Source organism: Brachyistius frenatus, unplaced genomic scaffold, assembly GCF_029030835.1.
Source record: "Brachyistius frenatus isolate BFR_SWC_R1_liver_20210118 unplaced genomic scaffold, ASM2903083v1 Contig_84, whole genome shotgun sequence".
Classification (NCBI taxonomy): Eukaryota; Metazoa; Chordata; class Actinopteri; family Embiotocidae; genus Brachyistius; species Brachyistius frenatus.
In genome coordinates, this window is record NW_027210683.1 from 547,501 (window position 1) to 570,744 (window position 23,244).

Here is a 23,244-nt window from a genome sequence, read left to right on the forward strand (position 1 = left end):
GTGTGTGTGTGTGTGTGTGTGTGTGTGTGTGTGTGTGTGTGTGTGTGTGTGTGTGTGTGTGTGTGTGTGTGTGTGTGTGTGTGTGTGTGTGTGTGTGTGTTAATAGGGGGGCGGGTATAGCACTTGGTGTGCTCAAACGAGTTTGGAGGTGTGGACCGATCTCGTGTGTGTGTGTGTGTGTGTGTGTGTGTGTGTGTGTGTGTGTGTGTGTGTGTGTGTGTGTGTGTGTGTGTGTGTGTGTGTGTGTGTGTGTGTGTGTGTGTTAAAATGATACCACTTAATCCATTTTTCTGCAGGCAGCTGGGAGTCACATCTGAAGAGAGGAGGACGCGGTGTGAACTGGAGTGTGTGTGTGTGTGTGTGTGTGTGTGTGTGTGTGTGTGTGTGTGTGTGTGTGTGTGTGTGTGTGTGTGTGTGTGTGTGTGTGTGTGTGTGTGTGTGTGTGTAACGGCTGCGATAATTCTGGTGTGTGAATAAAAACGAGCCGACTTCGTCACACTGTTTTTGGAAGTGGCGTGTTGTTCAGACATCTCCGACATTGTCTGCGTGGGTTGCCGTGGTAACGATGTACACGAGAGCCAGAGTGCCGACAGACAGTTTATTCGTGCGACCGTTGTCCCCGTTGTCCTCGTTGTCCCAGTTGTCCTCGTTGTCCTCCGTAGAGACACAAAAGAACCTCCACTATCCACCGCTAGCTCGACAATGGACCGTATATAAAAGTGGACGTAGTCTCCGGGTCTGAAAAGTGAAGCCAATACAGAAGTACGTTAAAGTGTAATACCACTGAAGGGCCACTAGGGGCTGCCTCCAATACACTCCCGTGGTTCTTCTAAAAAATTCCAGCATTCATTAGATATTAGGACTCAAACACTGATGTGTTTGGGGGGGCGGGGGGTGTTTGATTGACAGGCTTGGGGTGCAGTCAGGGTTCTAGTATAGGTGGGCGGAGCATAATGTCCAAATATGGTCACTTCTACCTCCAAAAATTATGGGGACGGTTGAAATGCTGAATTCAAGGCTTCACAAACTGAGGGGGGAAAAAATAATACGATGAAATAAAAACAAAACAGAAAACCCAAACTGACAGGTGACATCACTGATATGATGGAAAAACATAAAAAATGTCATGATGCTGAGAGCCGTTTTTGTAACGAGGAACTAAAGTCGACGGATAAGTGCACTTAAATAAAAAGTGCCTAAAATTCTACTTTGTTTGTTCTGCATTTTGGAAAATACAGAAAAGAAATGTCATTCAAATAAAGGTTATAATCCGATTGAAGCGTCGCCACGTTGTCGCCGACAGCTAACGGCAGCCGTGTTTATAAAGATTTCAAAGCAAAGGACGAAAGCTGGTGGGCCATAAAACCAAGACGGTGCGGCCTCAACTCGGCCCGCGAGCCCCAGATTGGACATCAGTCTCACATCACGGCCTGTTTGTACTGACTGCTGATGAATTGATGATGACTCCAAGAGGAGGAGGAGGAGGAGGAAGAGGAGGGGGGAGGGGGAGTTACAGCTGATAGATTGTAATTGAGGGGAGAGCCTTTCTAGACCTCATTAAACAGAAACGTCTCCCACAGCTGGGAGGGGGGAGGGGAGGGGGGAGGGTAGATCCGGCTTCCTCCGGCACACATGACACACTCCAGTGTACACACACACACACACACACACACACACACACACACACACACACACACACACACACACACACAATTAGAAGAGTGGGTGGTGTTAGTGGAGCTGTTGGTTTACTGCAGGATCGACTTCAGGCTTTAAATCGTCGCCTCAGTCAGTTTTCACTCCGCGTCGTTTTTCCCGGCGTACGACCGACCTGCTGCCGCCGCCAACCAGTCAACAAAGACACACTCATATTCCTGCGGTAGAAGAAGTCGGGGTCGCGCTTGCAATCTGACAGAAAAACGACACCACGGCAAAGTGTGGACGTTCTCTGACCTTCAAATCTGCAGGATTCCATATTTATACGAGAAATAAAAATCCTTCAATGCTGATTTCCTGCTCGTCATTCGCTGCAGTAAAAAACGTCTCCCTCCGTTTAGAGACGTGGACATCGATGCTGCCGGCCCGTATCGACAGTCTCCACCCCCTCACCCCCACCCCCTCACCCCCACCCCAACCCCCTCCATCCTACTTCTGCAGGACAGCCTGAGGGAAGTCCTCATTAACGAGGCCCTCGAGGGGGTTCGCCGGCTCCAAACAAAAGCGGGCTCGTCCTCTAACCGGAGGACGTGACTCGGGACGGCGGAGCTTTGACCCGCCGGAGGACGTCGACCACGAGTCCAATTATTACTCGCCGTTTCATTGATTTATTATCGAATGGCTGAAGGAGGAGAGATCTTCCGTTAGCCTCGTAGCCTCGGTGTGGGCGGGACAGTGTTCCCGTTTGATTGACAGCTCAGCTGGCAGGAGACTCTTTGTTGGCAGGAAACCGTCTGAGGGACTTCCTGCAGATAACCGGGTTTAACTTCATAGTTTTAGCCCCCGAAACATCGGCGCTCTGACGTCGTTGCTTTCTGGAGGAACTTTCCGGGTAAATAAACCTCAACAACACAACGCGTGAATCAATGAGCCCGTCAGAGGATTGTATCACTTGGGAAAAGCCTTCTTTTCAGTGTTTGTGCTAAGCTATGCTAACGGTCTGCTAGCTGTAGGGTGGTGTTGACGTACTAACGATTGTTTCGCTCAATGAAAAACATAAAAAATGTTGGAAGGGGCGAGTTTTCTCACCTTTTTTTGTGTTTGAGGAGAGTGGTTTCTTGTTTTACGTATTTTTTAGGACATTTTATGCTCTTCATTGGTGGATAGTAGTCACATGACAGGAAATGAGCGTAGAGCCGTGCTGCAAAGATCTGGTGAGCTCGTGGTTACAACACGGGAAGTCGTAGTCACCGTATGCTCGGCGTTACAAGCGGTTAAGTCGTAAAAACATCGTCGCTAGGCAACGTGGATGGCGTCTAGAAGCCACAGCAGCTAACAGTTTATCAAGCTAACATGAGGCCGTTGGGAAGATCAATGTTTTCCTCAGACGTTCGGCTATTATCTAAGTTATGAAGACAAACTCTACATGACTAAAACTAAAATATATCAGCTGAACATCCAACCAGACATGAACCTCCACGACCTCTGACCTTTTGTTAAACGTCAGCAAACACGTCACAAACTCGTGAACTCGAGACTGATAGAAAACTTAGAGTTCTAACGTCGTGAATCCCACAGACTGTTTATAAAAGTGTTCGTAGCTTCCGGCTCTGAAAAATTAGGCCGATGCAGAAGTGCATTAAACTGTAATACCACCGAGTGCCACTAGAGGTCGGCTCCTCCCCCAGCTCGTCCAAATATGGTCACTTCCTGCTCCAAACCGCTCCGAACTAGCAAAGATGGTGACGGACAGAATCTGAACTGGAGGATTCATAACGTTCATGAACCAACGATGACATCACTGATGGTTGATGACATCACTGCTGGTTGATGACATCAGTGATGGATGCTGAGTGATTTGAACGCAGCAATTGTAGAAGAGCATTGTGGTTCATTAACTTTTCATCAGCAGGATGGAGCTCAGCTGTATTCACGATGTTCCTCTTCCTGCTTTAGTCAGACCCTCGAAGGTCAGACGCTTCAATAACGAGGTGCAGCGACCCGAGTGAAGCTCATCATGCAGCGAACCGACGTTAGACGGTTCTGTCACTTCGGAGCAGACAGATCAGACCATCCGCCACCAACTCCCACGTGCCCCGTCTCCGAGCGAAGTGACCTCCTTTTTGAGCTGAACTCGTTTCATAGCGCTCGTCACGCCGAGCTGCACGAAACCACGTCGGCCGCTCGCCGGTCCTGCAGCCGCCCCGTGAAGACGCGTCATCGGGCCGAGCTCTAGACGGAAGGAAGCGCAGGACGAGCGTTTTTGCATGGAATGTTTTGAAAGTCCTACTTTTTTTTCACGCCACCATCTGTCTGTCCGCTGGCTTTTCACTGTTTAATCAGAGCAGCGTGAGGCCGGGAGATTTGATCTCCCTGGAGATGAACATCCTCCGAGGCTTCTGGGAAGTGACTGTGTGGCTTTCTAGAGCAGCTCTAAAAACCGAGGCTGTTTTCTTTTTTCTTTTTTCCGAGGCAGCGTCCTTCTTCCTTAAAGGAGTTTCTCTCTCGGTGACTTTCAGGCTTCCTGGTCAAATAAACCGGCGCTCGTTTCGGCAGTTTTAACTTCCGTCCTCAGAGTCCTTCTCCCTGCCAGCTCCGTCCCGTCTGTCCGAGCATTTGAAATTAGTTACAGCGGTAATCCCTTAATCAGAGTCTCGCTGGGATTACCACAGAGGGCAGCCGCGGTTGCTGCCCTGCACCACCACTGGCAATTGTTGAGCCGGCTGCCTTTGACTCCCGCTGCGTCCCGGTCCAGCTCAACAATGAGAGCCTTCTGGTAAACACTCTGAACCGACGCGACCGTTCCCGTCACAAAGCCCGACTCGTTGTTTTGGTGCCTCGAAGCCAAAACAATAAAACAAGAGTCAAGAAAGAGTTTATTTATGAATCAGAATGTTAATAATGGAGGTCAGGTTTCCTTGAAAATGTCTCTCCTGGTACCTCAGTCATTTTTAATATTAATTAAGTAGCTAATGTGGACAAAAGGCTAATATCCATCTGCTCCATTTTAAAAGCCATTTCTTTATTCTGTTATTAACGAATATCTGACACGTTAACAATCCCTTGTGGAAATCGCAATACTTAACGCAAATTCAGGAAATCTCCGGAACTTGCAATTTTGCTAAATTCCAGCAATTTTCTCAAAAAACTGTCGTGAACAGAAGTTCTGCTGAAAGTCTGACAACATAAAGTCAGACTTTTGAAATATAACTGACTTCATGACCAAAAATAAATGTTCATTTCCAATCATTGGGTTCCCCCCTCCCCCACTTTAAAAAGGAAAATAATTCCAACATTAATTAAATATTAGACCCCAAACACAGATATGTTTGTGGACATGTCTGGTTTGATTGACAGGCCTGGGGTGCAGTCAGGTTTCTGCTGTAGGTGGGCGGAGCATAGTGTCCTCAAGTTCGAGATCGAGTAAGATCCACCGCTCGCTCCTCCCCATCTCGTCCAAATATGGTCACGTCTGGCTCCTAAAAACCAAGAAGGCGACGGCTGAAATGCCGAAGTCACTTCAGAACGTTCACGAACTTTTATATCGCGAGGTTCATAACGAACATAAAACGAGAACATTTCTTTAGTTGCAGTTTTTTGTTGTTGAAATTCTTAATGGAATATTATTCAGTATTTCTCGTGTCGTTGTCGCAGAAGTACCCTGAAATATTTAGTTGTAGTTTGGGAGGCCGTGTTATTCCGGAGACACACAGTCCCGATTGGGAGCGTCCTGTTGAACCGGAGCTGTGGGAGGAAGCCGAGCGCCCCGAGGTCAGCATGCAAATGTTGAGAGAGAACATGCAAACTGCACACAGACAACACACACCATCTTTCATTCAGCATGTCTCGCTGTTTAAAGGGACGCTGCGCTGAATTTCACATCAGCCTCGATTAGATTCTGTTCACCGAGCCGTCCGACACAAGAAGACTTTCCAAAACAAGTCCACGACTGCAGCAGCTACTACGAGAAACTGAGAGCTGTGATTTTAACGAGCCATTTATTACTTTATGACACGAATAAAACTACAAACACGCAGCAGCACGTTGTCGTGGAGTTCCCATAAAACTCACAATCGTAAATCTCTTCCTTTTAAAGTAACTTTTTCAGTTTCCAGTTGTAACTCCAGCTGTTTAAAAACTCTCCTCCGTCCTGATGTTAGCGCAGAAGCTCAAGGGGCTGATGGGAAATGGTGCTCGTGAAGACACCATGTGACCTGCAGCTGCATATGAAATAATCATTTCTGGGTTTTTGCTTTTACACCCGATATTAAAATGCATTTTCGTGCCCAAAAATTCTAAAATCTCTTTCTGTCTATTTACTGTTTCCTCATGTTTCATAAACCAAACGACGAACTGATTAATTGAGAAAATTAACATTTTATTGTCTATTTTTTATTGGTTTTCTTTATCATTAATAAAGGGTTTTATTTTTAAATTTACAGCAGGGAAATTTACTGTAACTCTATTTCTGAAAGAGCTCTATATTATTTTACTGGTGCCATGAAAAGAGGAAGCTGCAGACTGTATGAGACTCCAGGATGTGCTGGATTTACTGCTCAGCTGCAGTGTTGTTGCATGTGAAGCTGCACAAATTGCTGCAGTTATATTTAATGCTTTAGTGGAGTATGTGCAGATAAGAAGTGGCAGGTTGACAGCAGCGGCGGCGGAGGCTTTTACTTACAGTCCAGTTTCACAGCTTCACGGTTCGTAACACCGGACTGTTAAGAATGGAGAGCTTCTCCAGCAGCGGCTCACATTGATGTCTCTAAAACAGGCGCCTTAATTAATTTCTGCTCTGGAGAGGCCCCATTTTTGGAAGTGCAATGACCTTCAAAAGTGTTCAGTGTCCTCCTTTTTCCTGTCGCGGCGTTACGGACATTTCAGCAGGAAGCTGTTAGAGTCTGTTGCTGCTGCTTCGGAGCGTCTTTGTTCACAAGGTGCCCATAATTCAAATGATGAGTCATATGTCTGTGGCAGGTGAACTGAATGCAAAGCAGTTGAGCTCACGCTATAGTCCAGAAGAGGGATGTTTTTATCTGAATATGAATGAGCTCCTGTAGAGAGGCGGCACACCGACGTCATTAAATATGGTCTTTATAATTTAACTGCAATTCCACATCGTCATACTTTATTTGCATGTTGACGTATAAGGAACAGAAAAGACATCTGAAAGGAAGGTGGACCGACAAAATCACCTGCATGAACATTATTTAACTGTTGGTTTTGTGTCTTTTTAACGCAGCTGAAAATACAGTTTTGTGAGGAAATCTGTCACACTGCAATCAAAAATAACAGCCAGTCAACCAACCATGTAACCAGTCATCCAACTAACCAAGCAGTCAACCAACCATGTAACCAGTCAACCAACCATGTAACCAGTCATCCAACCAACCAGGCAGTCAACCAACCATGTAACCAGTCATCCAACTAACCAAGCAGTCAACCAACCATGTAACCAGTCAACCAACCATGTAACCAGTCATCCAACCATGTAACCAGTCATCCAACTAACCAAGCAGTCAACCAACCATGTAACCAATCAGCCAACCATGTAACCAGTCATCCAACTAACCAAGCAGTCAACCAACCATGTAACCAGTCATCCAACCATGTAACCAGTCATCCAACTAACCAAGCAGCTCTGTTTGTACTCTTTTAAAGTTCCGCTTACAGACTCTCAACCTCAATACGTTCGTTTTATGAGTGTAACACGTTTGCCAAAAAAGAGACAAAAATACTCAATAAACTCGTGAAGATGACCGATAGCATCACGCTCACAGCTTCAGTTTTATGTCCACATTAAGGTCCACTCAGCCTCTCAAAGGGCGGACCAATCAGAGAACAGTGTCTATGGTCGTCAATGCTGATTGGTCAAAGGCGGCTCCGGTGGTTTCAAAATTAACTCGAAGTCTACGGCCAGCAGGACGCAACGACTGGAAACGATTTCCTCTGGAAAGTCTGGTCACACCAAGCTATAGATATCCAAATTATTTTGGACATGACAACTGTGGAGAGGAAATCTGATATCATAATATCTGTAGCTCGAAGAGGAGTCAGATTTTGAAGTTTTGCCACTTTCACTGCTCTAAAATGTGTAAACCGGCAGATTTCTCACTTCCCTCTCACAGACGTTGTTTATGAGAAACTGGTTGAATTAAAGGAGCTTCCAGAGATAGTTGAGGTGGGGAGATGATGCGGTTCCCACCAGCCCACCGGGGATCCAGCTGGTGGATTACATAACACACCGCCTGAAGGCTGTGAGCGTAGCAGCGCCGCCAATCACGTGTCAGTTCCCCGGTAGAACCGCTCGCCTCGTCTGCCTTCAGCGTGTCACCTTCACTGCTCACCGGCACCGCGGGACGTTCAGGCTCCGGAGGCTCTTTCTAATTTCATGACGGATTAGACGCGCCTCCCTGCAGCCGCCGCCGTGCCCTTCGGTGGTGAGTGGACGCGCTGCGCTGCGCTGCGGCTGCATCGGGGCGGTGACGTGTGCAGTCGCTGCGGCTGCATCGTTTCCGCCTCGTTTGAAGTGTTACATCAGAGACGCTCTGCAAAAAAAAAAAGGTGCCCTCAGGTTAGAAGGTGGAAGTGCTGAGCGGGCGGAAACGCAGCTTTCTGTTGATCTCTGCTGGTCGCGAGCCGCCGGCCAATCAGCGAGCTCCGGGTTCGACTGTTGACCACGACGGTTCTCCGGCCCTCGTTTCATGTTTATGTATAAATGTTCTTAAAGAGCAGCTCTGGTGATAAATCTCTCTGGTGAATGCCGCTCAAACAAAGAGCTCCTTCTGTCAGGTTTATAAAGCAGAGTACCGCGGACGGGTTTTAAAGTTGGACGACGCGTCAACGCTTTCCACAAAAGTAAAACCTACATATGGTGGAAATGGTTGCATCATCCCTTTAAACCCGATGCAGACCTGCCTCCATCCAGATCTCCACCTGCTGCTCCGAGGTTGTTGATGTCATTTCCTGTCACGACGGGAACTAACGGCGTGATGTCACCCGGCGGTTTGGACGTTTCAGACGTCCATATTTGGACGAGCTGGGGAGGAAGGGACCTGAGGACACTACGCCCCGCCCACCTATACAAGAAACCTGACTGCACCCCAGGCCTGTCAATCAAACCAGACCGCTAACACAGCTGTGTTTCTTCTTCTTTAAATGGGTTTTGGTATCAGAGCGGAGGCGTCGGTACGATGCTCAGCCCTCTGTATAGATTCACCACATCTGCCCTGCAGCTGGAAATAAATCACGACGCCACCAAATGCTCGTGAATCCACCGAGTGTCTTCCACAACAAAGGCCAGATTTAATCCCTCATTCTGATTTAATTCGTTGACGTTTGTTAAAAACCGGAGTGCTTCGTTGTTTTCATGAATTCACGGAGCGATTTGTTGAAATGTTTCTGACCTGTTTTTGAAAGATTTACGGGCAGAGATGGATTTAAATGGTATTTGTTGACAATAGGAGGAACGCAGCAGCTTTATCCTTCACATGGTGACAGAAATAGTAATTGCTGTTAAGTCTTCATTACTGTAAAAACGATACCGTGGTCGACGTTTAGATACACGTGTAGGAGGAAAATGGAAAACCAATTAGCATGGCCGGTTTGATCAAAGCAACGACGTGGGTGAAACGTAGTTTTAATAACGCTCGTCTTATTTATAGTAGAATTTTTTTTTATCAACAGGTTTTTTTCATTTCAATGTATTAAAAAATAAATAAACAACCCTGACAGGAGAATAAAAAAACAAAAGGTTTGAGCAGAACCGGCAGCATCAGTGGATTCCTGCGTCTCACTATCACGAGCCAGAAACACTGAAGCGCCACATGGTGTTTGTAGAGCGAGCCGACAAATGAACTCATCAAAGCCATCTGAAGGGAGAAGCGGCCTCCCGGCTCGCTGCGTGTTACGCAATCCTGCTCGGCCCTCCTGAGAGCGCTCTGTTCACATATCAGGACTCTGATTCAACACTTCTTTTGGAAATGTGGATTAAAAACATAAAAACAATCAGCAAAGGGAGGCCGGAGGATTCTCTCTGTGTGCCGTGTTGAAAAAGAAAAAGAGAAGAGGAAGTTCTGCTACGAGGGCCGACGGCCCGAACCAGAACCAGAACCAGAACCAGAACCAGAACCAGAACAGGTCGGCGGAGCCCAGCGGGTTCCCGTGGGTCTCCACTCTCACCTCCGCCCGGCTCGGAGAAGCCTCAATATTTAGAATAATGAAGCGAGAGGTTCTGGCAGCAGGGGACGGCCGACGCCGCCGACTGTCAGTCACTCGCTTCCAACGTTGCCATGGAAACAACCTTGTTGCTCCACTCCGGGGCTAAATCTGTAGAAAAAGAGAAAAAGAAAAGAAAAGGAGGCTTGTAGAGAAAGCGATGGCTGGCGCGCATGAGTCATCTGCTCACACATCCACCCGAACATCCACCCGAACATCCACCCGGAGCGCTTTCTGTTTTTTTATCACGGCGAGCAGCCTGTCAGAGCTCCACACGAGGAAACAGGAAGGCGACGACTGCCGCCACATCCACCCCGACATCCACCCAAACAGCCACCCGAACAGCCACCCGAACATCCACCCGAACAGCCACCCGAACATCCACCCGAACAGTCACCCGAACATCCACCCGGACATCCACTCAAATATCCACCCGAACATCCACCCCGACATCCACCCGAACATCCACCCCGACATCCACCCCGACATCCACCCGAACATCCACCCCGACATCCACCCGAACATCCACCCTGACATCCACCCGAACATCCACCCTGACATCCACCCGGACATCCACCCCGACATCCACCCACACATCCACTTCAATAAGCTTCAATAACAATGGAATTCTGTGATTGGCCTGGTTGTGTGTCACTCAGAAAAGAATCAGCCAATCAGAGGAGAGCATCGACGGGAGGCTGTTATTAGTAGAGCTGCAGAGAGGAAATATATAACTACACTTAGATGATTCTTTGTTTGTTCTTAAAACCACAAAAATATATTTTTATGGAGATCAAGACTCGAAAAGTGTGAAACGTGTGACCTTTAACAAATCTGTTTAATACCACACACACACACACACACACACACACACACACACAACTGTTTTATATATTCAGGTTCAGAAACCAGTTTGTCCTTCAGAAGTCTGGAGGTCACCACTTCAAGGAGTGGACACAATAATGTGAACACCTGTACGAGACAACCCAATCCTTGTGAACGATACACACAGCTTATGTTGTGGTGGATCAGCTGATCTGTGTGTGTGTGTGTGTGTGTGTGTGTGTGTGTGTGTGTGTGTGTGTGTGTGTGTGTGTGTGTGTTCACATATCCACACTGAAACAAAGCAGGTCATTTCCAAAGTAGAGGAGCATCTCTGTGTTCCTGATCTGAAAGCGTCAGAGAGCGTCAGAGCTGCTCGAGCATCGTGCGGTCGGTCGGTCGTGTCGTTGCAGTGCGACGGTGTGAGCTCAGATTAAGCCCCTCCCCTCCCCCTCTCTCCTCCTTCCCCCTCCTTCCCCTTTAATCCTCCTCCGCTCCACATGACCTCACTGTGATGCACGAGTCGCGGGGAGCTGTCATTGGTGCGCCGCGCCTTCTCCTGTGTGACCCGCAGCCAATCGGAGCTCCCCGGCTCAGCATCCACCCCCCAGTGGTGGCGCGAGGGAGGGGGGCGGGGGGCGGTGGGTTTCTATGAATGGAAACATGAAGGAGAGGACGATGAAGATGAGCGTCTCCACCTCCTCGTTCCCTCATCTCCATCTTACTCCATAATTACACATCTGATAATTATTATCGCATGAAGTATAATTCAGTAAACATGCCGTGTCACTTAACTATATATATTTAATGCTCCACATTTAACTGACGTACAGCTGCAATTTACAGGTTCAGATTTCACACAAAAATCTGATTTTAATCAAACCATTTAAAAGATCTGATTTGAGGCTCTTTGAATCAAAAGTGCATCTTTTCAGTGTATTTTCAGGTGGAAAAACTGATTCATCATAAATCTGATTACTGTGATTCTGTCAGGATTTCTTTTTAAACTATTTGTAAAGACGCTAAAGCAGAAATTTACTTGATAACGTGATTTTATTTTGGAGATATTGTAAATAGAAATAATGACAGTAAAGAATATTTGGTTGTTTTACTCCATTAAATATTAACAGTTTTATTTGTTGTATCTAATGATCCCGTTTATCCTCTAGATTTTTACTGAACAGTATAATTTCTACTCAATTCCCTCTCGATCAAAAGGAGGGAATTTATCTACTGACATCATCGCGAGAGGTGGCGTCAGCCCCTAGTGGCCCTCAGTGGTATTGTACTTTAAGGCTTCATTATTCAGACCCAGAAGTTACGTTCTCTTATATATTCAGGAAGACATTAAGTTCATGACAATATTCTGCTCAACATCAAGTGAACAACAATTTACGTAACAGCTTAAGAAACAAGAAGCAATATAAAAAGACACATTAAGAGGATTTTAAAGGATTTAAATAGAAGATATGAATAGAAATATCTCCTCGGACTGTCTCCATGTTTTCTTTCTCTGATGTCGGATGTGTAACATATGAAGAAGTTCATTCTTACCCGTCATGGAGACCTGATGGCTGAGTGGTTGGAGGACAAACAGTCCCTGAGTCGACTCCTCGGCTCTCCGTCCCCACATGTCCTCTTTATGTCCTCTTTATGTCCACTGCATCGACCCAACACGGGCAAAATGTCAAAATAATAACTTAGTTAATAGATTCCTCTGAATGTGTCTCATGGTTTTAGGTGTCAAACATAATAACAGTGAATCTGTGACGTTTTGAAGGTAAATTTGAGCTCATTGTGTCCAAATGTAGTTCAGAATATTTAGTTTGGGTAAAACCCCCCTCTGGTTCTCTGTAGTTCAGGGTGTCGGTTTGAGCAACATTTCTACACCGGTTGAGGATATTTTTTAAGGTAAAAACTCCCTGAAGTTAGTAAGAACTGAAGAAGCCTTTTGGTTGAGAGCTGAAACGTCCGATCAGCTTCGGATTCTCTCCGATTGACCTGCAGGACCGACAAACCTCTCCGACTTAAACTCGTGTAATTAATGTAATTTGTCATCACATTCAGAGATCTGAGCTTTACGAATGAGGACCGGACGTTCGCCTTTGCGGCGCCCACGTTTTCAAGGAGACGTTTGCCCAGGAGGTTACCGTGGTTACTGCTTTATGGGGCCACGGCGCTTCTGCTACTCCGTTCCTCGTGTTTCTAGACCTTGACCCAGTTGGAGAACAAAATCGAGGACCTGACGACAGAGAAGTTTCTACCGGGAGGAGACGAAATATGAGACCGGATGCACATATTTGTGCTGCGGATAGAAAACAAACACCAACAGATGCATTCAAGAGACACTTTCTAACCAGAATAAACTGCTGCCAGCTGTTTGGTCCTTTTTTTCCTCACTCGAGATTTTTCCACCTCTAAATTGACTGAACGGCAGATTTCACAACCAAATGCACTGAAACGAGTCACAAACATACAACGTGGCTCACAGCAAGTCCGGCCGAACCGAGACGTGTTCACCAACGGGCTGAAAGGACGCCATTTGAAACATGTTGAAGTTCACCTGAAGGGAAATGATGTCTTGATGCAAACTTGCTAAAAGAAAGAAGAGATTTGTGAGATTTCCTTTTGGACGAAGGCACAAACATCTTCTCTTACACTCCCAGTCACATGAGAAAGAGCTCAGATATGCGTCTGTTAGCAGAGCTCAGTTCACAGATGAAGGCTGGCGGCTTCACTCTTCTGTGATTAAAGCCATGCCATCTGACATACGAGCCACGGAGGCCCTTTCACTCTCCATTCAGAGGGTTTAATTGTACAATATGTCCCTGTGTTGTACTCAGCCAACACCGGCTCCTTTATTAAAGGAAGATTAAATGAAGAGCAGTGACTGCTGGTCCAACAGAAGGTCCCTCTGAGGGGTTTTATTATCTGTATGTGTGAGAAAGGCTGCATTCATTTAACTTTATTAGGGTTTAGTTTGCTGCTGTTTTTAGTTTTATTCTGAAAACAACGCCTGATGGAAAGTCATTTTTTAGAAACGCCTGAACCACAGACTTTATATAAAAGTGGACGTTGTGTTTGGGTCTGAAAAGGTGTTTTAGGTGAATTTGACTGATTATTGAGGGTTTGAATGGATTAGACCATTTTTAAGATGCAGGGGGAACAGAATAAGAAACGTACAGGATGTATTTGATGTTTTTGGCTCAATGTGGACGTTAGCTGGTCGACCACTGAGCTTCAGACTGAACTGTTATATGAACTACTGGGTGGATTATCGTGACATCTGGTACAGATGTGCATCATTTCCATACGATGGATCCGGATGAGTTTGGAAATCCTCTGACATTTCTGGACCACTTTAACGTTGACATCATTTCTGTCGCTCAGCTCGTGGGTCGATCCAATATTTGGACTCCCGCCTGAAGTTTGTCAGTGTTTGTGTGTAAGCTGACATCAACTTATTTTCACCTTCATTTGCGTGTGACGGAGAACAGCCAGACGCTGGGTTACCATGGTTACCTGCATCTGGAGGGTGGCCTAGTTATCGCGGTGACTCATGTACAGCGAGCCTTCAGTCCTTCAAACGACCCCGTCCTCTTCCTCCTCTTCCTCCTCATCCTCCTCCTCGTCCTCCTCCTCCTCCTCCTCCTCTCTATCCTGTTGGAACCGTAAGAGGAGGCACGCTCACATCTGGCCAGATGTTGAGATGTGCTGCCGAGCGGAGCTGCGTGTCGGATCGTTTTCTCCGGCTGACCTGAGAGCCGGCGGTCCAGTGAAGTCAGACTTCAGTTAAAATGTTCATAAGACAGCAGGCAGCAATCATAAATTATAAATCAAAACATTTCAATCTGCATTCTCTTTCTCTTGAACAACTTTCAGTAAAAGTTTGACAGTAATCAGCAATGAGTTCTGGTTTTTTTTAACTGACTAGTTTTAGGACTGTTTAGCTTTATTGTCCAGTTTAAATAATTTGAATAAACACTTTATAATAAGGGTACATTAATTCACCTCAGTTAAGGCTGTAATAAGTGTTAAGTTAATGCTTAAATGATCATTTTCTTACCGTGTTCATGTTAACTAAAGTATTATAACTCCTTAACCTATAAATGAGGCTGCATGTTAAATAAGTATTATTCAACCATAATTAGCCCAATTAACCATTAATTAATGCTGTTTTTGAACAGGTAACTAGTCATCTGTAAGGTGTTATATTCCAACAGTAAAACAGCTCATTGGCAGACACAGTCTGTTCTAACACCGCTGAGATGAAATCAGCCAGAACTTGTTTTCGTTGCGTTTCTAACAGAAGTGAAACTGCAGGTTTGTTGTTTGATTCTGTTTCCTCCTGAACTCAGATTCTGCCGTCGGTCCGGTAAACCGGACGAGTGATCGACGGCGCCGCCGACCTCCGCAGAGGATTGGCGGAAGATGATTTTTCCTCCCCGACCCGTTGATAACTGTCGTCTCTCCCCGCCACAGTAACTGCCCGTGCTCCCTGGCCGCGGCGCTGGCCCGGGCCACGGCCGACAGCCTCCTGCAGACCGACCTCTCCATCCACCACCTCAATAAGGCCGTGGAAGATGGAGCTGACCCGTTACCACGTGAGTCCCCGGGGAGCCCACGAGACCGCTCGCTCACACAAATTAGGTCTTCATCCCGCACACAGGCATCAAACCACCAGGGCTTCGTCCCACTTCTCCCCCACACAGCAGCATTACGAGGTATCCGGCCGCGAGAGGGCAGAAAGTCGGCTCCGGGCCGGCAGAGTTTACTGTACGGGAGGTCCAGACGCTGATGGTTGGAAAACTGCAGGACATACAGCAGGAAACATGTTAAAGCTGCAGATATTAGTATGTTTTATATGAACAAGCAACGTCCTGCTGCTGGTGTAACGTGTATTAATCCACCGCTGAAAATAGTCCCCAACAAATGCACATTTCTTTTTGTTTAAGCAGCTAGAAACAACAGAAAGTCTTTAATCTGCATAATTGTATTATTTTGCAGAAGTTATTCATTATCGTCAGCATGATGATCTCTTGTAAGTTTCCAGGCTGAATTGTTTTCAGGGTTTTTATTAAATCTTCTGATTAGAAAGCAAAGAATGGTGCTAATTTATGATAATTTATTGGTCGAGCGAACAGACTGATGGTGTGTTTCTTTCCCAGAGATGGATTCGGTGAACCTGGCCCGCCTCGTGTTCAACCACCTCTTCGAGATGTGCTGCCTGTGGATGAAGGAGCTGCCGTTCCGCCGCCGCCCGCAGCCGTACTACGAGACGTCCATCCACGCCATCAAGAACATGAGGCGCAAGATGGAGGACAAGCACGTCATCATCCCCGACTTCAACACGCTGTTCAACTTGCAGGTAGGCGTGACCTCTCACGGCGACGCTAACAGAGGGATCGGCTGGAGTGTTCACAGACCGGATGATCTTTAAGTGCCGTAAACTGCAATACCACCGAGGGCCAGCAGGGGCCGGCTCCAAAACAAACATCAGTCTCCAATAGACTCCCATTCAAAAAGCATCAACTTCTCTCATGAAATACAAAGTCAGTGAATGTTTTTCACAAGTCAGGTTTCCGCTATCAGTGGGCGGGGCTTAGCGTCCTCGGGTTCCCAATCAGATCAAATCAGACCCACCGCTGGCTCCTCCCCATCTCGCCCAAATATGGTCAATTCTGGCTTCAAAATAAAGAGAACGCTACGAGCACAATGCTACGAGCTACGAGCTGGTTGCCGATTGGCTAATAATGCCAGGTCACTATGAACTGGGTTTAAAAAGCAACAGTAGTCATACTACTCTTTCTCTGAACTTGCTTCTCTTTCTCCACACAAAACTGTCTTATAAAGCCAGAAATGGTGTTTTTTCTATCATTCAACATGTCAGTCTGGACATTAATGCATGAAAGTCCCTGTTGTATACTCAGCAGCTCCTTTCTGCCTCTCAGGATCAGGAGGAACAGGCTTTCTTCGCCGTGTTTGACGGTCACGGCGGCGTGGATGCTGCCATCTACGCCGCCAACCACCTCCATGTGAACCTGGTCCGGCAGGAGTCCTTCAACCAGGACCCCATCGAGGCGCTCTGCAGCGCCTTCAAACTCACTGACGAACGCTTCGTCAAGAAGGCGTCTCGGGAGGTGACCACGTCCTCCGAGGACCAAACCCTTCTATCGCCCTTCTATCGTCCTCCTATCGTCCATCTATCATCCTTCTATCATCCATATATCGTCCTTCTATCGCCCTTCTATCGTCCTCCTATCGTCCATCTATCGTCCTTCTATCGTCCATATATCGTCCATATATCGTCCTTCTATCGTCCATATATCGTCCTTCTATCGCCCTTCTATCGTCCTTCTATCGTCCATCTATCGTCCTTCTATCGCCCATCTATCGCCCTTCTATCGTCCATATATCGTCCTTCTATCGTCCATCTATCGTCCTTCTATCGTCCTTCTATCGCCCATCTATCGCCCTTCTATCGTCCATATATCGTCCTTCTATCGTCCATCTATCGTCCTTCTATCGCCCATCTATCACCCTTCTATCGTCCATATATCGTCCATATATCGTCCTTCTATCGTCCTTCTATCGTCCTTCTATCGCCCATCTATCACCCTTCTATCGTCCATATATCGTCCATATATCGTCCTTCTATCGTCCATCTATCGTCCTTCTATCGCCCATCTATCGCCCTTCTATCGTCAATATATCGTCCTTCTATCGTCCATCTATCGTCCTTCTATCGCCCTTCTATCGTCCTTCTATCGCCCATATATCGTCCTTCTATCGTCCATCTATCGCCCTTCTATCGTCCATATATCGTCCTTCTATCGCCCATCTATCGCCCATCTATCGTCCTTCTATCGTCCATATATCGTCCTTCTATCGTCCATCTATCGTCCTTCTATCGCCCATCTATCGCCCTTCTATCGTCCTTCTATCGCCCATCTATCGTCCATCTATCGCCCTTCTATCGTCCATATATCGTCCTTCTATCGTCCATATATCGTCCTTCTATCGTCCATCTATCGTCCTTCTATCGTCCATATATCGTCCTTCTATCGTCCTTCTATCGTCCATCTATCGTCCTTCTATCGTCCATATATCGTCCTTCTATCGTCCATATATCGTCCTTCTATCGCCCATATATCGTCCTTCTATCGTCCATCTATCGCCCTTCTATCGTCCATATATCGTCCTTCTATCGCCCATCTATCGCCCATCTATCGTCCTTCTATCGTCCATCTATCGTCCTTCTATCGCCCATCTATCGCCCTTCTATCGTCCTTCTATCGCCCATCTATCGTCCATCTATCGCCCTTCTATCGTCCATATATCGTCCTTCTATCGTCCATATATCGTCCTTCTATCGTCCATCTATCGTCCTTCTATCGTCCATATATCGTCCTTCTATCGTCCATCTATCGTCCTTCTATCGTCCATATATCGTCCTTCTATCGTCCATCTATCGCCCATCTATCGTCCATATATCGTCCTTCTATCGTCCATATATCATCCTTCTATCGTCCTTCTATCGTCCATCTATCTATACTTCTACTACTACTACTGATACTTCTACTACTACTACTACTAATACTTCTACTACTGATCCTTCTACTACTACTACTATTGATACTTCTACTACTACTACTGATACTTCTACTACTACTGCTACTGATACACTATAAAAACTGCTAATGCTACTGCTCCTATTATTTCTACGACTAAAAGTATTCTCACCGCTGCTGTTAGAACTTCTGAAACAACGACTGTGACGTAAACGTTTTGTGTAGTTTTTCTCCGTATTTTTACACATTCATGACGATTCTTCGGCTTGTTTTTCAGTAATTTGACGTCTTAATCCAGTAAAAAGGAGGTAAATCCTGCAACATGTGTGTTCACTGTGTGTGTGTGTGTGTTTGGCAGCACCTGCGTTGCGGCACCACCGGCGTGGTGACGTTCCTGCGGGGCCGGATGCTGTATGTGGCCTGGCTCGGAGACTCACAGGTCATCCTGGTCCGGAGAGGACAGGCGGTGGAGCTGATGAAACCACACAAACCAGACAGAGAGGTGAGGACACACACACACACACACACACACACACACACACACACACACACACACACACACACACACACACGCACACACACACACACACACACACACACACACACACACACCGTTAGATTAAAATCAGTGAATACACACCTGACTGGCACGATAAACCAACACTGTGTGCGCAAAGAAGTTTGTAACATAAATAAATCAATGAATGCAAGTTATTGTGTGGATGATGAAACTTTACGTGTCAGTGATTTTATTCCTGAGACTGATTTTAAAAGAAATGCACCTGCATTATGTAAGGCAGTACAGTGCGTCGCTTTAATCTGAAAAAAACCTGAAGTGTAAAAATGTCAGTTTGGCATTTAACGGAAGGGTACGGTGCAAATTGTTATTTTGGCTCTGAGTAGTTGCCAAGCAACAGTAAATTACTGCTTGCAGCCAAAAAATATTGTGGCACATAAACTCCGGTAAAAACGACAAAAAAACATTTTACACTTCTTTTTTTTTTAATGAATGAATGAAACAAATGAGAAATAACACGATAATGAGTGAGGTTCTAGTCTGTTTCTAGTCTTTGTGCTAAGCTAAGCTCAGCAACACAAAAAAAAACCCAAAAAAACAGTCAAAGAACCAAACTCCCTTCAAAAATCCATCAATTTGGCTTCGTTTTCCAAAGTGGTGAATTTACACACTTCATAAGCTGTTGCTGTGTTGTTGTGAATTCTGACTACAAGAACACACATTCTGCATTATTATACAACCGCATATCACCACGGCGCACCATCCTTCATTGTTTTGTCCCGGCATGTTTAGTGTCATTTTGAGTGCACACTTTACATTTTCATGCGTCCGTGTCCCCGTTAACAGAACCAGTATTACTCATTTGAAGTGCCTCTGTTGTGCACATGAGATTATGACCTTCACCGTTTTGTCTGCAGGACGAGAAGCTGAGGATCGAGGCTCTGGGAGGATGTGTGATCTGGTTCGGCACATGGAGGGTTAACGGCAGTCTGTCTGTATCCAGAGCAATAGGTATGGTATCAGTTCAGTCACTCACCACATTAACATGCGTTATTTAATGCGTATTTTGACGTGTTTGCTGCTAAAACTTTAATGAAATTATACATTTCTGAGAAGCTGAGTGAGCCCTCATCCTCCGGCCGTTTTGCTGTCCACGTCGCTGAGTCGACTTGTTTTAAATGACTTGTTCAAATTTTTTTTTTTTACATTTACATATTTACATATACAAGTTTCAGATCATTTCCTCACGGGCCAAATTTTCTGATTTTCATTACTTATCTAAAGTGTGGTTGTTTGACTTCACGTTCCTGCAAATGTTTCACAATAAAAGCCTAGTTAATTAAACGAAAGGATATCTAGCTGTGGAAATGCTAGAGGGCTTTTATTTTGAAATCCTACAGGAGGTGTTGAGTTTGCATTGAGTTGTAATGCAGTAACTCTAACAGGGCAAACGGAAGCGGATCAAAACAACAACTAATACACCTAAAATGTCAAAATGTCATCGCAGCGCTGCATGCAGTCTAACCTGCTGTCTGTGTTGCTAGGCGACTCGGAGCACAAGCCCTACATCTGTGGCGACGCAGACCACGACATCTTCCCACTGGACGGCACAGAAGACTACCTGATCCTGGCCTGCGATGGATTCTGGGACACGGTGAATTCGGACGAGGCGGTGCGGGTGGTGAGCGACCACCTCCAGGAGAACACCGGAGACACCACCATGGTGGCCCACAAGCTGGTGGCCTCGGCTCGAGACGCCGGCTCCAGCGATAACATCACGGTCATAGTGGTGTTCATGCGGGACCCGCGGTGTCCGGCGCCCACCGGCACCGAGGACGAGGAGGAGGGCGGGGCGGAGGCAAAGGTGGAGGGAGAGGAGGCGGCGGAGGTCGAAGAGGAGGAACAGGAGGAGGAGGAAGACGAAGCTGTCAGGATGGAGCGTGACGGCGGCGAGGGGGGCAGCGCTGCAGACATCGGGGGGAAGAACCGCGGAGGATGGCCCCTGCAGCAGTGCTCAGCTCCCGCTGACCTCAGCTACGAAGACCGAACGGACTCGTTGACGGACAGAACCAGCCTCAGCCTGCTCGGGCCGTCGCTGGAGGGCCGCATCTCCCTGACCGGCGGCTCCGGGCAGCTCCGCTTCGACTCCGACCCCGACTTCTTCGCCGCCTCCCACTTCTACCGAGAGGAGCGCCCGCCGAGGCGCAGGTCCGGTCTCCCTTTTCAGGAGGCCGGCACCTCGAGCCTCACGGACCCACTGTGGCCCCAGACGGCCGCGCCGTCAGGCCAGGCGGTGAGGCGGAGCCGCCGGCTGGGTTGCGGTGGTCGCCGGTGGTGTCGGAGGTGGTCGGGCAGGTCCAGGGAGCCGCTGGGTCCGTCCCTGTCCGGCCACCTGGTGCCCGACATGCAGCGCCACTCCGAGCGGAGGTCAGGGGTCGCGCTGCCTCGACTGCCCCATGACGTCTCCATCTGAGGTGGCGACCCAAACCAAACCATCTCCTTCATTTCTCCAGCCCCCCCCCCCCCCCCCATCTCCCTGCCTTCAACAACACGTCTTTCTTTGATAATTGGTAGTCGTGGCTCCTGCGGTCGTCATGTGATTGTTGAATCTGTCGGAGGAGTGGTGCTCTCTGTTCGAAGTGTTTCCAAATGTTAGCCGGCTCGCGATACGTCAGAAACACTCGCATCCTCTCCAGCGTGACCGCCGATCAGCCGACACCAAGCCAGAGACGGAGATTCAGGTTGACAACGTGTGTTCAGACCGAAATGAATCGAGGACACGAGCTGACACAGTTCACGCAGGCAGTACAGATGAAGTTTGAGCTACTTCAATAATGAGGATAACGGAGGGAGTTTAAAGAGTTCCAGGTACAACTTCAAACTCGTTGTTTTCCAGCTTGAGCCTGATTCTGTAGTAGATTATGAGAGCACTTCTTCACTGGAGGGAGAACGACGTTCAATTCAGTCTGAACACACATTCAAGAGCTGAATTCAAATGCTTGGTCGCTTCACACTCTTCACACTGACAAAGAAAAAGTTCCAGTCTGGTACATAAAGGAAGAAATATTTGGATGTCAGCTCTTATTTTACCTAAAGGTATGTAGATACCTGAAGATCGCACCCATGTGTGCGAGGTTGGAAATCAAAGTTGGACAAAGTTTAGCCAGCTGATCGGGAATTTTTTGAAGGTAGCACCAAGATTAGTATTTAACCACAAAGATATTTACTAGATAAACATTTTACAGACAGTTCCTCATGACCATAAACATCATTTTTTCCATTCTGACCTGTACTTTCTATTCACTGCAGATACGTCTGTTAAGGTCCTCAAATATCCACCAAGTTGTAAAGCAACTCGGTCTGAGGTCGTTTAGTTTACGATGAAGGGGAATTTAAATGCTTTGGTACGCAAACAATGACATTTACACAAAAGTACATGAAATGTTTGAGCGTATTGAGCTGTAGAAAGGACGGCTGTACCAGCGAGGAGAGATTCATCATCCGTCCTTCCTCCTGTGTAATATCAGCCAGGTAGAGACGCGGGGGTGACGCCATCTTTTGTCTTCAGACAGCTGTCAACAGTGTCAAGCGGCCAAGCATCAAATTAAGCTCTAACGCCCCCCCCCCTTCCCGCTCCCTCCCACCTCCCTCCCACCGGCGGATGAATAGCGTTTGGTAGCGGCGGCTGGAAACGTACCGTCGCTCCGGGGTTCGTGGAACCGAAGGAACACGCTGTTCTTGCTTCCTGTAGTCGGTGATCCCGTCATTATCCAGACACAGTTTGTCTACAGATAAAAGCACTTAGCACCGGATTATAAAAGATTAGCAGTCACTTACCTGAATAAATGCGTTATGTAGTCCTGTATTCCAGATGTGCATATACTCCTGGGATAATGTTGTTTTAGGGCAGGGGGGGGAAGGAGGGGTGGGGGGTACAAATATATTTTTGTTATAGTTGTTGTGGGGTTACGTAGTTATTTGCAAGTATTCCAAACATATTTAAACATAACCAATGGAACGACGTTGTTTGACAGAACAGGTGCCTTCACGTGTCCCTGGACCGACGTCCTTCACCGTCCTTCACCGTCCTTCACCGACCTTCACCGTCCTTCACCGACCTTCACCGACCTTCATCCATGTGGCGTTCAGGACCACAACACTTTCGGAAATGTGCCTATTCGCCTAATCGCTAAAAGTTACATGAGAAAGCTGACAGCGCTCTCACGTCTGTAATAAATATGCAGCTACGACCAGCAGCTGATTAAATATACGTAACTATTAGCTGCTGCCGTTCACGTCGCTTTAGATGTTTATCTACGAGCATAAAATACTCTGAACGTCCACCTGTTTGGTTTTAACATAAAAATCAGCGACTCTTATTTAAATTTAGAAATGAGGGATTTTGCAGCTGCAGTCGTTCCCAACAACAACCAATCTGTTTTCTAGAGAAACTAAATATTA

The 23,244-nt window shown here is 46.9% G+C and overlaps 1 protein-coding gene and 1 long non-coding RNA gene across 2 annotated transcripts in view; one reads left to right on the forward strand and one right to left on the reverse strand.

The window, feature by feature from the left end:
* Positions 1–22,908, forward strand: part of ppm1e (protein phosphatase, Mg2+/Mn2+ dependent, 1E) — a 26,196-nt gene extending 3,288 nt beyond the window's left edge. Inside the window, exons 3-8 of the mRNA XM_069709718.1 lie at positions 15,178–15,299; positions 15,864–16,063; positions 16,647–16,835; positions 18,625–18,768; positions 19,701–19,794; positions 20,328–22,908. Coding sequence (XP_069565819.1) covers positions 15,178–15,299; positions 15,864–16,063; positions 16,647–16,835; positions 18,625–18,768; positions 19,701–19,794; positions 20,328–21,256 — 1,678 coding nt within the window. The 3' untranslated portion in view covers positions 21,257–22,908. The remainder of the gene's footprint in view (positions 1–15,177; positions 15,300–15,863; positions 16,064–16,646; positions 16,836–18,624; positions 18,769–19,700; positions 19,795–20,327) is intronic.
* On the reverse strand, positions 22,727–23,016 carry LOC138627420 (uncharacterized). The gene is made up of 2 exons (XR_011311387.1): positions 22,902–23,016; positions 22,727–22,871 (listed from the first exon to the last, which is right to left on the reverse strand). It is a non-coding gene; the product is annotated as an uncharacterized lncRNA (long non-coding RNA).
* Between the last annotated feature and the right edge of the window lie 228 nt (positions 23,017–23,244).